Here is a 16,684-nt window from a genome sequence, read left to right on the forward strand (position 1 = left end):
TTTACAGATGACATATTTGCTAAGCATTTATTGGCTTGTCAGATTCACAGGGGCATCTAGTAGCCGAAAAATCACTTTACATAAAATGAGTTTCCATTTACACCAAAACACTGATTAATGCAAGCCGCATGCCAAGTCCAATGTTTGTAACAAAAAATTGTGCCGATCCACTACACTGAGCTCACCACAATTTCCCCGCAAATGCTCGTTAACACCTTGGGATGGCATAACATTTGCAGTAAGCTACAAACATCTTCCCATGGGATAGGGCTGACTACTGACCGCAGTGCATAACACTACATTCATGCAGATGTCACATGACCACACAATTTAAACAGATGTTTCAAGCAAGGGTAGTTGCCACACAACCAAAGGCCTTGCGAAACACTTAGTAAAGCAGCAATGGGGTTATGTTTTGCTGCACTTCCAGGCTGGGCTGTGTGCAAAGCAGTTGGGGAAAAGTAAGAATGAGCAGTTCTTTAGTACAGCGCCCAGAGTAGCATTGTTAGACAAAATGAAAAGCCCAGTGGTTGTACTGGGGAATGTGCACAATGCAGTTAACCATTTTTTATCAATGACTTAAATATAACTACACAACAAGCCCTTGGCAATGCAAGCATTCAAACATGGCACAATCTGTGTGCAGAAAGTTGCAGGTTTCACCTTTAGCAGTGGGACAAGAGCAGTATTAATGTGTGGCTACACTAAAGTTACAGGAGCACACCTAAGGAAAGTTCGGACAATGGCCTCTACAGGGAATTGCAGGTCTAGAGGAAAAGAAAAGCAAAAGAGCAAAATGTACTATCTTGGAATGTCAAGGAAGCAAACCTAGAATTGCATGCTGATAGTTAAAATAAAGCTGTTACACAGCCATAACAGCAGATAAAGAAACAGACTTCTCAAATTTTGGGACACAACGAAGACTTGCTTGAAATCTCGTAACAGCAAGGACAACAAAGGACAACTTATTACAGAGACCAGACAGCCTAGCCTACCATTATGCTACAGCAGGACAAACAAGATTCGTTTCAAGAGCATGTGACAGAAGGACAAAGAACCAAAGAGCACATTTCAAACAAAACTAATGGTGACCATCACATGCGAAGAACCGCATAAAATACAAGGTATCACAATCGACCATAGGGTAACACAAGAAAAAAAAAAAGACCTCTTTTGTGCTTGAATCTCAAAGTAGTGAGCTACTTGACCAGTAAAAATAAAAAAATAATGAGAATGCCAGTGTCGCACTGTACCATGTTGCTCTTGATGTGACTAGCTTATATCTTGCCACAGTTTGACATTACACATTCCTCTGCAAGCTCACCTAATCCATACAAATTTCCCTAGAGTTGAAGGAAGAGGCTGATGGAAAAGCAACTGATCTGAGGTTTGATGAAGACTGCTCCTGCTCATGCTAAGTACGCAAACTAACAGCATAGAACAGCTACTGGCCAATAAAACAAGAGTGAAATAAACACATCCACAGGAAGAAACTCCAACACCAAGCTATTTAAGTACATTTCCTTTTAACATCAGAGTGGAAAAAAAAAAAGGAGCAGTTAGCCTCACAAGGCCTTAAGATGGGCACTTTAAAAGTGCTCCTGCAGAAGGTCAACTAGGATCTTGGACACTCCGTCCTTGCTGCTTCGAATGGTAAGCCGATACATCTGTGCTTGCCGGTTGGGTTCAAGTCGCAGCAAGGAACCAATTTGAAGAGCACGAGTGTGGATGATTCCGGCACAGACAAAGTTGTCTGGGTTAGGATCAATGCCGTCCAGGAGCTGCATGCCAAAGCCGGAGAGCTTGCTGCGGATGCCCTCATTCTCCATAGGAAAGCGTGCTTTAAATATCTTCTGTTCCTCTTGACCAGGGCTACTCAGATTCTTCCAGCGGGAAAAGAATGACTCAGAGTTCATAATTGTTGGCTCCAAAAACTTGTTGAGAAACACTGGCAGCTGCAGAGTAAACTTCTGCTGCACACCACAATAGACGAACTGCACAACCAGTCCTGGAGCTTCTGCAAAGTCCTGAACGCACTCCACGTTGACCATCTGCTCAACTTGTGCTCCTGCTTCAATGGCTGGTTCCACAGGCTTCAACTGGATGCTTAGTGCCATGTTGTCGATTGTCACGTTGGGCAGAAAACTCTGAAATTGGGATGCAGTCTTGTTACCATAGAAGAGTCCAACACGGCCAAGATTCTGCCGAAATTCAGCCTTGACACCAATCTGCAGAAGGTCATTTTCAAATAAAATGCCATTATGCTTGCACACAAATTTTTTTAGACCCTCTTCACTAGAAACCACCACAGCTGTGCTGCCCTGTGATCCTGAAGACTGGTCTTCAAACACGTCTACTAAGCAAGCTGTCGTGCCATTTGTGGATGCTGGTGGGGCAGGTGGAGCAGTCTGGTCGAGAGAAAGGCCAAGCAGGTCCATAGTCGCAGGGGCTGTTGTTCCATTTGCAGGAGCGGCGCCATCTACCAACAATGGCGCTGCACGAAGGTTTTCCTTATTGCTGGCATTAATACCTTCAGACATGCCTGGTTTCTTGCGCTTGAGGATTGCCAGGATTGAAGACTCTCTTTCAGGAAATGGGGGCATTTCTTCTAAAACTGTTGCCAGCACATCAGGTGAAGCAATCTGGCTCAGGCTCAAGTATTCAACCGCACGCTGCTGCAACTCCGAGTCAGCACAGCGAATGTTGTTGTTGCTACCAAGGATATTCTGGATTTCAGTTTTAATCTCTGGAAAAAGATTGATGAACTTCACATATGTGGTCAGCAAGAGTGCTCTGGTACTGGCAGAACAAAGATGATACTTGGAGTGCAGTAGCTGAAACTGGATCAGTGGACTGGAACGCTGATCACCAGCAATCAAGTTGCCAAACTCTCCAAGGATATAACCAGCTACCTTGACCATGTTTTCATGGCAGGCAGGTGCTTGAAGTGCCTCAAAGACAGTCTTTGCGGCATAACCTTGCACATCCTCTCTGTTGATAACTATTTGGATGACACGGTACCAGACCTCCTCACTGACGTAGTCACCTGCAATGCGGATGAGGTTAAGGATGACATCCACATACCATGTGTAGTCCGAGGCATACTTTTCTGCCAAAATGGCGACCTTGAGGACCATCTCCTCACGGATGGAGTAGTCTGCTGTTTCCAGATATGCCAGCATCTCTGCCACAATCTCTTCAGCGTTGGACTTGTCGCACATGGCATAGAGCAGGTCAACGGCTCGCTGACGAACGCTAACATCGCGCTCCGTCTTGAGCGCGTTCACGACCGTCTCCTGGTGCTTCTTCACGGCCTCGTGTGAGAACTCCGAAGTGGCCAACAGGCAGAGACTCTCCAGGGCCAGATACCTCAGATTAGTCTCACGATGCTGTAAAAATTGCCCTAGCTGATTGCAGGCTCGCACGAGCAGGTTCGGCTCAATGACGGCGCCCAGTCGGTCCATGTGGATAATGAGCGATATCGCCTCAAAGAGCACCGCATTCTTCGCATTGGAATGCTGCACTTTCTTAGACTTGGGCGGCTCCTGAGCCTTGTTCAGGATGGTCTCAAGACACTCGTTCAGGCGACCCCGGACACCTGGGTCGTCAGGGGGCGGGTAGTTCTGCAGCAGGCGCAGAAGCTTCATGCTCAGCCAGGGAGCCGGCACGAAGTAGTAAGTGTAGTCTTGCAGGTCCGTGTACGATGCGGTCACGATGCGGCTTAGCCGAGACACCGCCAAGGACACGCAGCCCCTGTACTCGTCTGGGTTCTTCTTGACCAGTGCGTCAATGAGGCTCACAGCAGCCGTAACGACGCCCATGTGCTGGTCGTTGAGTAAGTGTATGATGCGCGATGTCCATTCACCGCTGGGCGTAATGTCCGGCAGGGTACGCAACAACCGCAGCAAACACAGTGCGGCGCTTTGCTTCACCACGTCAATGGTGTCGCCGGATACCAGGAGCTTGGGGATCTCGCCGCCAAAGGTCTCGGCCATCTCACGGCTTCCAATATTGGCGATGCACTGCAGCGCAAGGTTCACATGGATGGGGTTGCGGGCGCACAAGTCGTTCTTGATGCTTTGAATAATGAGTCGCATTAACTCGCTGTTCTCGTTCAACAGCACAGAGATAAACAGGTAGCCTATTTGCTTCTCGGAGTATTTGTTCGAGCTGAGCAGGTTTACCGCCTCCATGTGGCCGAAGTCAATGTCGTGGCCCAGAAGGAAAATGAACAGGAGCTTACACACGTATTTCTTCTTCTGGTAGCCATCAAGTGTCTTGTCCCCTTTAAACTTGGAACGAATGTTTGCAAGCTCCTTGTTGATGCGCTTGATCTCCGCCTCCTTGCTCTTGCAGTTTCGGATATCCGATATGAACACCGCCAGGCCGCGGATGCCGTCCCCTCGCACTGCAGGCATCTTTGCGTTTAACGAATCGGTCGACTTGTCGTTCTCTCACGTTGCTCGCTTGCTCGCACACGCGCGCGCCTTCTCGAAGTGCTCAAAACGGCGCAATTGTCGGAGAAAACGTACTATGTGCGAAGGTAACGAAAGAAACCCTTGCGACGGGCTCCGCGGAACAGCCCCTCGGGAACGCTGCGGCGCTCAGGGTTGTCTGTACTGACCGGCGATTCCGTGGCACCGTGGGTGTTTATATGGTTTATTTTGCCTGGACCAGCCTGGACAGTGTCCTGCAGAAAGCAGTCGTTGTCACAAAGTGATTAAAAAATTATTGAAGTATATTTTTTCTATTCCTTGGAACAGATCAATTTTGTATGCCTTTGCGTGTCTCACGAATTCCAACTTTCTGTCTGACCTTTACGTGTTCGAAATTTAAACAAAACATGACATTCGTGCCTCAGTTTAACTATTTCCAACAATAGTTATAGGCACATAAAATTTTACTTAAGTATAATTACAAATGTCAGTCAGTGCAAATCATTTTATATATATATATACACACCCGGTAACGCCCGTTGCGCTGCGAATAGGCAACTACGGCTTCAGTGATGCAGTGGCCGAATCGACTTATTCGGTAAACGAAACGGTATCTGCCCTACACAAGTAACATTGCGTGTGGAATGTTATCTGCGATTTCTTCTTCTGTGATTAATTATCAGGACTGTACCATAAGTCCATGGCACAACTACTGATTGATGCGCTGACAGGTAACATCACTACTTCACCGAATATCCTATTTGTAACTTGCACTAAACTGTGGAAGGATGGGCGGCATGATAGTATATTAATATACTTGCACATTGTCTAGCAGTGCTACTTGATTTGGATTGACGTTAAATGGATTTAGTCTGCTCACCGGTAGCATTGATGTGGTACCGTTATTCTTAATACACCATGTTTACTGGTGCATGCGGTCGTACACTTTCATGGCTCGCACGTTCGTTGTGTGCGAAGACCATCGCTATTGTATTTTATGTCCCACCCGTTTTTGTGTCCTCGATTTTCATTGTGCATTTAGTAAGTTGTACGAGCATTCACTGTTTTTTTTTTTTTTTTAAGGCTCATCGTCACTATATAAAGGCTAGGGTGTTTGTTCAGCGCGGCACTTGGTGCTGCGGACCCACTTGGCACCCACGTTCGAAGATTGTTTACGTTAAATGTTGCCATGGAGTGCTTTCCTTTTTCTTTTCTTCGTAAATATGCATCTATGACGTAATTTGTAGTTATTCATTAAATGCTCTTTTGTGCTATTTTGTGATATATTTGGTACGTATCTCCGTCTGCGTTTTGTATGGGACCATGCATGCTTGGGAGGGCTGAAACACCATGTCGAGTACCGTTATCGTCAAGTCTTCAGAAGCGATCTGTTATTGATAATCACCGATTGTAACACTTAAAACAAGTGGGAGAACCATGTCACCAACAGGCAAAGGGATGCACACGACACGCGCTCTGCGTGCGCTCGGTCAACTTGCACTGTTACTATTTTGTTGTTGGTTTTAAGTGGGCACAATCCAAGACATTTCGAAACGTCCAGGCAGGCATTGTACATTACTGGTCGAGCATGAGAATAAAACTCTAAGGTGTATTAAGGCAATGGAAAGTTTGTACAAGTGCTTCTTCAGAGTGGTTTTGTGATGAGTTGTGCTCTATATGTCAAGTCACTTACTATTATGAAGAGATCCAATCAATCAATGTAAGTTGATGAAAGCAAAACCTGTAAGCTGTGCTTCCTGAATATATTGTGTACCTCGGTTTAGCTCATTGTTTATACTTTTGAAACGTGATACAGAACAGTTAAAATAAAAATTGACAAGTGCAGGACTTTTGGCACTTTTTAGTGGCACCTTCTAACATTTGTAGATTAATACTAGTAGACAATGCAATCTTGCTAATGTTGCATTCGACTGATCGCTTTCTCGTGCTCTAGAGTGCTCTCGCGGTGTGGTTTACATTCGGCTGGTCGAAATCAAGCACTCAAAATACATTTGCTTGTTTCATTCAGAGCACTCATAGGCGTTCTTGCCTTCAAGCTAGGAGTGCGACCAAGATCTGACAGAATCTTGATGACGTGGCTACTCCAATAGCTCTGGTAACAGCTCAGCATTCAGCTAGGGCAGGCTTTCTTTGGCTCCTATGACGAGAGGGCTCCACATTGCAGAAATCAAGCTGGAGTGCAGTAGGAACCAGCCATGTAGTACCATAAGTACGTATCACAAACTAGTGTGAGGCATAAAAAAATTGTCATTTAAATAGCACAAATTGACAGTATCGCACATTTGAGGTCAAGTGCCTCTAAAGTAAACTGTTTTGCGAGCAAAGTGAGAATGTCTGTGAGCACTGACTATATATGCTGTACATAATCTGGTTGTCCTTATGTTAGCAGAACTTGGTCCCTCATTTCATAACAAAATAAGGCTCTTATGGTGCTGTTTAGATGAGCATGCATGAGGAAGGGAACGTAAGTTCTACAAGCTTTTCCCTGAACCCCCATTCATCCGGTATAAGTGAGCATCATTCTGTACTTATAATACTGCACCTTACAGGAAATGTCCTGGATGCCCAAACAGTTTTAGCTGTACAGCAACTTCTTGAGACTAGCCAACCAGGAACTCAAAATGAGAGGGGTAGGTACAAGTGCTTTTTTTTCCTTGCAAGTTCTATTCCTGAATTGCTCTACAAGTTGCATGCAAGTTACTTGACAAGAATTGTTTGCATGTGGTAAAAGTTTAAAAAGTGTATCACTTAACAAGACTGTCATTTATTCATTGATTTGTGCTGTCAGTTCTTGCCACACATTGCTCTGGAGGGATATTAATTTGACAGTCTTGGCATCACTGGTTGAAAAGGGGTCATATTGGCCAATTAACAGCTAAAAGACCAGTTTCCAGAATAGCAGCTTCATCACCTGCTACCAGCATAGAATTTGGTTCATAAATTGCTAGAGCAATGGTGCAGCAGCTGCGCCGATTGCGCCAAGAGTGGTCGTTTGCGCCATCCTGTTTTAAAACTGCATTTTTGCTGAAAATTGCAACAATCCTGTGCCAAATCAGAAGAACGAAAGACCCCTCTTGTTGGTGTGACCTTCATAGTGAAACTGGAACCAAAATCTGAAGCAAGCTGTCATCTTAATCATCCTGGAATTCATCGGAGCAGCCATAGTCACTGCATTTGCTGTCTTCATGCATTTGTTGCATTTCTCTCTGGCAAATGTTCCAGTGTAATGCTGCTGTACGGTCTTTTTGTTTCTGTTGTTTGTGCTGCAGTTCAGTATTTCTTGTACCAGTGGCTTACAGAGTTCACTCTGTAAGCCACTGGTACAAGAAATGACTCGAGGAGAATGTCGGGCCGAAATGAAGCCTCGAATAATGTGTGATTGTACAGTATCATACTTGCTGTTGATGCCACTTAAAAATATATTGTAATACGTGTATTCAACTGCTGGTGTATAATTTTCTAATGAGTGGGAACCTTCTTCGCAACCCTGCACAATTGGAAGAGCATGTTTTGTGGTTGTAATTTAGTCAGCTTACATGTTTCATGGCACCATCATCCAGGAGAGATTGTGCACATTAGAAGAAACGTGTGGATGTCTTCCCTGTAACTTTAGTTGTGCACATCCTAGGATGTCGCCTTGCTGACATGCCCTAGTTCCATGAACATTACTTTCCTTGCTCACTTGAAGCACATCGAATACGCAATGCCTGTTGTATGTCTTAATAGTAGAAGCAGTTTTATAGGGTGATATATGGCACTATAATTAAACTGGTTTGGTAATGTTTAGCCTGACTACCTCATTGACGCACATAAAGCCTGCTCCGCTATATTTGTTGACTTAATATATCTGGTATATAAATGACTGTTGGACACTGCACCTAAAGTGCTTGTCGCTGTGCCAAATCAGATTTTTGCCTGTGCCAAAAGGTTAAATAGCTGTTCCATTACTGCTAAGAGAACTCTGGCATTTGTGTCTATGGAAGCTGTAAGCATGGTGGTTCAGTCAGCATGGAAATGATGGTCAGTACGTGGATTTGCCTAAAGTTCATCCATCTGGCTTCATAAGGCTTTGTGGCATTGCAAACTGATCATCTTCGGCGCATTATTGCATTATAAATGCAGCAGTTGGTAGTATGGCATAGTGTCAGATAGAAAAAAGGTTATTCAGTCAGTTGGTTGATCCAACAGAAATATGTTAGCATTAACTCTTTGCAAGCCTCAAGTAACTAACTAGATGCCTAAACAATGCCACAAGGCTACTTAGCAATGCCTAATAAATGTCACTTAATGCCTTCTACTTTGTATTTTGTGTTAATCATGTATGTTCACTTTCATACATCTTGAGCTTGTCCTGTGACACTATAATTGTCGTAGGGCCTCCAATTTCGAAAAAAGGAATTACTGTCAGTTTGCTGCCAGAGCAAGTATCTGTCGAAATTATAAATTTATTTATTTGATACTTTAGGCCTTATTGAACAATGCAGGAGAGGAAAATAAAAATAAATACAAGATGTAAGAATTTCACACTGAAGCAATACAAGACAAACTATGACATCCAGTATTAGTAACACACCAACACATCAAGAATAAATAAGTCTAATAATATCAGTACTAGGAATTCAAGGATTGTTCCATTCTGTTATTGTTCAAGGAAAGAAAGATTACTTGTGCTGTATGGAGTAAGAGAACAGGCATGGTGGTGCATCATGATTTGCATTTTCAATGGTTTCATGCGGATGAGAGTGCTTGTCACTTATCGCTTTTTAGCAAAAAGGGTAACTTGACTCAATGAACTTTATGCCACTCTTGTAATGTTAGAACACTAAGCTGTGACATCAAATCTGTTGACAAATCAGTGGGTCTCTGCCTGGAGAAATGGAGAAAATGAAATGGATGACTTTATGCCAAATCATTTCAGTTGATGTGAAGTTCTTTATGCCTCTGCAGGCACATTGAAAAGATCGCCCAGATGACACTGACTGTAGCACACTTTAACATGTTTATTCCGACTTCGCCTTTCTCATCATCTTGTCGACATCTTCCTCCTCATACAATGAGTTAGTACTAAATAAGTACCCTCTCCACAACTAAGACATTCGTGCCTTCACCCATTCAAGTGCTTCAAAGTCCCGCACTCGATCATTATTCGTCCATGTTGCTTCTGTCCACCACACCTTTCTCTCCCTTCCCTGAGGCTACCAGCAGCATAAGCTTGGGCGAGGGCAGCCTGCAGCAGCAGAAATGGGGTCCCTCACCAGGCTATTGTGTTGGCCTTATAGGCTTGCTGCGACCTTGTCACAGTAGGACAAAAAGTCCTGTCTTCCTAAGACGCAATCACTGGCACAATACACCTTGCACCATGTTGCCTTTATCAAAGAACAGAACCAGCATGGCACTCCCTTCACAGTACAAGGTTGCCCTTGTGACAAAGCCTTCCGTACAACAAATTCATGGAAGTGGCGGTTGTGAAAATTGTCCACAAGATTGCCTCACTAGCAGCTTTCTAGCATTGCTTTCTTCTTCCCTGATTGGCATGCTGTAGGCCTCCTTTGTTTCCTTGCAGAATAGAGTGTGCAGTGCAGTGACAATGACAGGCCACGTGGATGATTCACTTGGCCTCTGGCATTATTGAAACCCACATTCAGCCTCTTATGGTCCCTTGCATAGTGGGGGGTGCGAATGGCGATGTTGGAGCCACGTGGATGATTCACTTGGCCTCTGGCATTGTTCAAACCAGCATGCACCCTCCTTGGGTCTGTTAGGAATGGCCGTACGGGGTGACAACGTGCCAGCTATTTCAGCCTGCTGCACGTGTTCCAATCCAACCGGGACGGGGCGCACTTCAGAGAACTGCGGATAACCGGCAGCCACATGGCGCTGGGTCACCTCAGGGGAGTTCTCGAGGGGAGGTAATTGGCGGAACCTCCCCATGAGGTTTTCGAGACACCAGACAGTGTGCTACCCGGTCGCGCCACCCGGGACGGCTCAGAGTTCTACGAAGCCCCTCTGACGTCGGCTCCAGACCTTTACACCTGTGTGTGTGTGCGGCACGTGTATGTTAGCCCTCATCCTCTTCCAAGTCGACAGCCCTCATCCTCCTCTAAAAGGGCGGGTCATCTTCAATGACATATAACTATGACGTCAGCAGAGTGCTTATAAGCAGCGATTATCGGCTGCTAGAGTGTGCTTGTTGTCGTGCTTGAAATGTACTCGTGAGCTGTGTGCTCGTAAGCTGTTTGCTGTATGCTCGTCTTGCGGGCCCCATTTGGGAGTCACGCTAGACTGTTGATGTATGTCTTGTCTAAGATGTAAATAATGTAAATAAATTCTGTTCACCTAGTTCCTCCCAAGTTCATCCCTATAGCTACGACTGCCAAATCTTGCATCTGAATGGCAGCGGTTAGATCGGCTTACAGCTCATAGATCATCCGACAACTCGAACAAATGGTGGCAGCGGTGAGATTGTCCGATGAATCTAATATCTTGTGGCAGCGGTGGGATCGGCCTACGACACGGGAGACAGCAACGGCAGCTGACGGACGTTGGCACATGGTGACCGACCGGCATCCTGATCAAGTTGGAGGCGACTTGGGATTGACCACCTCTTGCAACTGACTGGATACGGCGGGGAAGGACTGGTGATATGGTGCTGCTTCAGTGAGTAAGCGTTTGGTTTTGGCTGTAAGATTTACCAGGCTTCAATTTCTCTGTGTTTTTGGATTTGATTCGCTGGGGATCTTTTTACTTGTATTCTGATTTGCGTGAGTATCGCAGCAAGTATTGTGTGACAGCAGAGCCAAAGCTTAATGTAGTGATCATGGTCCTAATGTGTTTGACGAGAGCTGACCTGTTGTGGTTGTGTGAGGAGATCGAGGTGGACGTAGAGAAGGACTTGACGGAATCAGAAATTCGTAAGGCCATTCTACAAAGTGGCAATGATTTGAAATTAATCGAACATCTAGGTAAACGAATTCTAAGCAAAAGACGGAACAGGAATCAATAAGGCAAAAACGCCAAGAGCGCGAACGAAAACGCCAAGGGCGTGAGCAAAAACGGCAAGAGGTTGAAAAAGAAATGGCAGCAGTGAACAAAGAGATACAAAATTTGCAGCAGCTAAACGAACGAAGTCAACAGCAGCTTGAGAAATCTGTAGGCTGGACGCAGCGAAAGTGGGAAGTAGATAGCAGATTTCAGTCGAAAGCCGAGAGTAGTAGTACCTGTGAGAGTAGCAGCACATTCACAGGTGAACTCGAAGTGCTAGCAGCTAACGATGCCTTAGTGGCAACAGAGGCCGTTAAAGGCCATAGTGAGAGCGACAAAGTGCTGTGCCAACAGAGGACTGTAGAGACAGCTAGGCCAGCTGCGAACAAATTGGCACAGTTACCGCACGTGTGCGTCACATCTCATGGTAGCAAGGTCGTTAGCGAGGTACAGAATACTGCGGACTTGACAGACGCGAGCACCCATGTCGAGTCAGATCTGCGTGCCGAAGTGAAATGCGAGCTGGACAATGCAGTTGAGGGTAATTCTCAGGATTGCGAGCTCCGTAGCTCAAGGGAAGACAACTGCATTGTTCAGGGATCGGTGCGCCTCTCCGCCAGTCTAGATAGCCAAGAGAGGGGTGATTTAGTTATTAATCACTCAGACTGTGCGGGTAAGAGACCGATCCGGGCCGACGAGATGTGTAACGGCCAGCACGAGGCACGAGATGACGGCATGAAAGAGAGTTTGAGGAAAGAGCGCCGTAGAAAGAAGTGTGTTAAAGGCCGAAAGGTGGTAAATAAGGTAGCGCAGCCAAAGTTGGCGACAGGCGCGAAAAGCCAGGGCACGAGGAAAAGAAAGGTGCGGTCGTCGTTGACGATGTTGACGCACCCAACACGTTCGAGCCACCGGTCAAAAGGAGACCGAGAAGCATGTTCTGCATGGATGCAGACAAAGGGCACGGGGCAGTTAAATTCCTCGTCGTTCCGTCGTTCATTTCGAAGCTCAGTGTATAGGGCGAGGGAGCGCAAGGTGGCAAGACGAGACCAGGTGGGGAGTAGCGAAGTGGTCAATCGAGGTCGTGATGAAAGCGGGGCGCCAGGACGCAAATTGGCAGGGGAGTGTAACGTCTTGAGGGAGCTGATAGGGAGTCAGCCCTTTTGTTGTTCCTCGATAGCCAGAGTAGCTTTCGGACCGCGACCACCTCAAGTACGGCTCAAAAATATGAGTCAGATGTAAACAATTGGAACAGGAGGCCAAGAGAGCTTCCGTAGAAGTAAAGCATGTTGTTTTGTTTTATTTTTTGAGCATTGGATAATTTTCGCGATTTACGTTTCTTTCAATGTCTAAAAGTATGAGCTTTGTTTGTGTTTTGTTAGAGAAGCTCGAGATTTGAAAGACTCATTTTTTGTAAACATGTAGTATCGCGAGGTGTTCATTAATAAGTAGATAGGCTTTCTTTTTTTTGTTGTTTGCGAGTAACCTTAGAGTCAAGGTTATCATGGAGAGGCCTATTGGAACGCGCATGTGTATTAGCTAACCTTTTTTTTTGTTTTGCTTTTTATTTTCTAAGGTTAAGCGCATAAGTTTTCAGTGGGTGCGTGATTTGCACTAAGAGTTCGTAGTTCCATTAGCGCGTGTCCTGGGCAGACGGAGGGAAGCAGATCGTTTATGACTAAGTTGCTCGTGTGTGTTGAGGGCAGCCGTGTTCTGACTTCTCTAGTACGCGTGCGTAGAGCTAGTTAGTAGAAGGCACATTCGTTGAAAGGTTCCTCTGCATTGCGTAAGTTACGCAAGTTTAGTTGTTCGTTTGAGGAACGTGTCTTGTGTGAACTAAAGGAACAAATGTGAGTAAGCGTATGAAACGTTTGCGTAAGACGCAAGTATGCGTTCGGAATAGGGACTGCAGAGCTAGCGCGTTTGTAATTACGTACCTACGGAGTTGGCCAGACTGTTCAGTGGCAACAGTACGTGAGATAAGTACGCCACTGTGATAGGTTAAGAACAGACTGTTCGTGAAGTTAGGCTGCTTAAGTTATGTTCAGGCATTGGTGATTAAGAGCCTTCAGTTTGATTCTGCATAAACCTTTACTCTTGTGCAGCGTGACGGTCAGGTTTGGTCGAACTCAAGAGGAACGTGAACGCTCGCTTTGGCGGCATGAAATTTTGGGGCAAAATTTGGGATTCCCAGTTGAGTGACTTGCATTGAAAGTTTGATAGGAAGCCTGGCAGGTTAACAGCTAATTCCGGGCGTTTGAACGCTGAGCGGTATTGTGTTGCCGGGATCGACTCTTCTGTGCCAGTTGTTGTGAGATGGTTGAAGGCATTCCGAGTACGCAGGGGTTGCAGAGAGCAAAGCCATCGTCTTGCTCGCCAGCCATTCTCTTCCTGCCCAGCGGTTGCCAGCACTGGCCAGGCGAGATTTGCCGGGCCATGGAGGAGCTGTTAGGAATGGCCGTACGGGGTGACAACGTGCCAGCTATTTCAGCCCGCTGCACGTGTTCCAATCCAACCGGGACGGGGCGCACTTCAGAGAACTGCGGATAACCGGCAGCCACATGGCGCGGGGTCAGCTCAGGGGAGTTCTCGAGGGGAGGTAATTGGCGGAACCTCCCCATGAGCTTTTCAAGACACCAGACAATGTGCTGCCCGGCCGCGCCACCTGGGACGGCTCAGAGTTCTACGAAGCCCCTCTGACGTCGGCTCCAGACCTTTACACCTGTGTGTGTGTGTGGCACGTGTATGTTAGCCCTCATCCTCCTCCGAAAGGGCGGGTCATCTGCAATGACGTCGAACTATGACGTCAGCAGAGTGCTTATAAGCAGCGATTATCGGCTGCTAGAGTGTGCTCGTTGTCGTGCTTGAAATGTACTCATGAGCTGTGCGCTCGTAAGCTGTTTGCTGTATGCTCGTCTTGCGGGCCCCATTTGGGAGTCACGCTAGACTGTCGATGTATGTCTTGTCTAAGATGTAAATAATGTAAATAAATCCTGTTCACCTAGTTCCTCCCAAGTTCATCCCTACAGCTACGACTGCCAAATCTTACATCTGAATGGCAGCGGTTAGATCGGCTTACAGCTCGTAGATCATCTGACAACTCGAACAAGTGGTGGCAGCGGCGAGATCGTCCGACAAGTCTAATAGGTCCCTAGCATAGTGGGGAGTGCAAGTGGTGATGTTGGGACCATGCAGATGGACTCGCTTGGTCATTCGCACAGATAAGCCTAACAATTTCCAATGCATTGACATTTGTTTTCTTATAGAGCACTGTGCAGGCACGCCCAAGGGTGAGGTCTAAAATTTATGTATTAGGTGGTGGTTTCCATTCAGAAGGGAGTATTCTTTAATTCATGCTTTAGAAAACAGAGCTTCTAGGATGATGATGCACATGCATTAGAAATGTGTTGATTCCAGTTGAAGTGTTTTGCTATAGACTCCAAGGTATTTGCACTCATTTAATTTTGTAAATGATTCATATTTAAAATTGCACGAAAACAAGAGGCTGGTTCTGTAATTGGTCATCTCATAAGTACCGTTTTGTTCTCGCTAAGAAGCTTGAGAACAAGTTAAGGACCGTGCAAAGAGAGCTATGGAACAAAGAATTCTAAGCATAATGTTGGAGACAGAAAGAGAGCGGTTTGGATCGGAGAGCAAACGGGTATAGCTGATATTCTAATTGACATTAAGAGAAAAAAATGGGGCTGGGCAGGTCATGTAATGCGTAGGTTAGATAACCGGTGGACCATTAGGGTTACAAAATGTGTGTTAAGAGAAGGGAAGTGCAGTTGAGGATGGCGGAAGACTACGTGGGGCGATGAAATTAGGAAATTTGCGGGCGCTAGTTGGAATCGGCGCAGGACATGGGTAGTTGGAGACTGCAGGGAGAGTCCTTCATCCTGTAGTGGACATAAAATAGGCTGCTGCTGCTGCTGCTGATGATGATGATGAATGTGATGATGCTTCGTATTCCATGTACTGCCACCACCTATGGAGGCAGCGAGGGTTTACATTAAGTGCAAACTGATCCTTCTGGTTGCAAATTTCACTGAGCAGTACGCTGTAATCTGCAAACAACGTTATTTTCACAGGTTCAGTAATTAAGGTAAGGGTGACATTCATGTATATAAGAAATACAAGAAGTCTTAAAGCTCCCGGGGAACATTGGAGATAACAGGAAGTGAATTCAAAAAACAGTTTTAGAGGAAAAAGTTGGCTGCAGTTTATTAGGTAAGCACAAATCTAAATAAAAAAGCTTGAAGATGAACTTCACATGATAAAGGAGATAAAAGCCTTGGCAAAATATGAGAAATAAGATCAATCTGACATTCCTGAGGTTTGTTGTGTAACAGTGGAGTAGCTTTTTCCAGAAGCCATGCTGGGATCTGGTGAACATGCTTTTCTCATCATGGACTCAAGTTATGTCACTGTTATATCCTTAAAAATGTTACAGCATGAGAATGTTAGCTATGTGGGATGGTAACTAGAAGTGATATTGCCCTTTTTGAGCTAAGGTGGGACGAGCTCTGTTCACTGGTCTGAAGGAAGTTTAGTTATTTATTTCATGTGACGATGAGGAACTTGAAGATATCTCTGCGCAGTAACAAATAAAAATGTTCAAAATATTATTACAGCTACATGACACCTTTGTCTTCGCATTAATTAGCATAGAAAATCACACCTGACAAGGAAACCTTTGTTTTAGGAAAATGTGATGAATGCAGCGATACTTTCATTCGCACTGAAAATGGAAAAAAATTTTGTGAAAGTTGGTATTAAAATGAATAGCAATACTTTGCATGTTTACAAGGCATGCACTGTCATGCATTATCTCATTTAGTGGCTTTTTCTTTTTACCTATAAAGTTACTAACATTTCTGGCAAATTATGCATAAAGTTAAGCAATATGATTTGAAAATACTGCTGGTTAACACTATTTACTGTTTGGCTAAAAATTCTTTGTGGGCCAAGAACAGTGTTCTGAAAAATATGCTTGTTTTAGATGCTTGCTTTTTCTTTTTAGCGTAAAATGCCTCGCCTAAACCAGGGGGGCAGCTCAGAAAGTCTTTATTTGTGTTATCAGTAACATTATCTGCGCAGCGATTGCAAATGTCGTTAAATTTGTTCCATAATTTCTTTGTAGAAGTGACTATGGCAGAGGTCAAGACAGTGTAATTAACTTTTAACTCAGGCACACGAGAAATTCTTTGCAGTAATGTGTTCAGATGAAAGGATAAAAAAGAAACTAT

General features: G+C 45.2%; 2 protein-coding genes across 4 annotated transcripts in view; one reads left to right on the forward strand and one right to left on the reverse strand.

The window, feature by feature from the left end:
• AP-2alpha (adaptor protein complex 2, subunit alpha) lies at positions 1–4,671 on the reverse strand. Its single transcript, XM_065424540.2, has one exon. The coding sequence runs from the start codon at positions 4,416–4,418 to the stop codon at positions 1,590–1,592; it is 2,829 nt and encodes a 942-aa protein (XP_065280612.1). The 5' UTR covers positions 4,419–4,671; the 3' UTR covers positions 1–1,589.
• Positions 4,672–4,980: 309 nt separating this feature from the next.
• The window catches only part of LOC135896176 (zinc finger protein 341-like), a 70,493-nt gene continuing 58,789 nt past the window's right edge, over positions 4,981–16,684 (forward strand). Inside the window, exons 1-2 of one of the 3 annotated variants that reach the window (XM_065424551.1) lie at positions 4,981–5,167; positions 7,007–7,087. In XM_065424551.1, coding sequence (XP_065280623.1) covers positions 5,137–5,167; positions 7,007–7,087 — 112 coding nt within the window. In that variant the 5' untranslated portion in view covers positions 4,981–5,136. Of the gene's footprint in view, positions 5,168–5,298; positions 5,478–7,006; positions 7,088–16,684 lie in introns of those variants that run through there. The other 2 variants (XM_065424550.1, XM_065424549.2) reach the window with 2 other exon arrangements.

This window comes from Dermacentor albipictus, chromosome 1, assembly GCF_038994185.2.
Source record: "Dermacentor albipictus isolate Rhodes 1998 colony chromosome 1, USDA_Dalb.pri_finalv2, whole genome shotgun sequence".
Classification (NCBI taxonomy): domain Eukaryota; kingdom Metazoa; phylum Arthropoda; class Arachnida; order Ixodida; family Ixodidae; genus Dermacentor; species Dermacentor albipictus.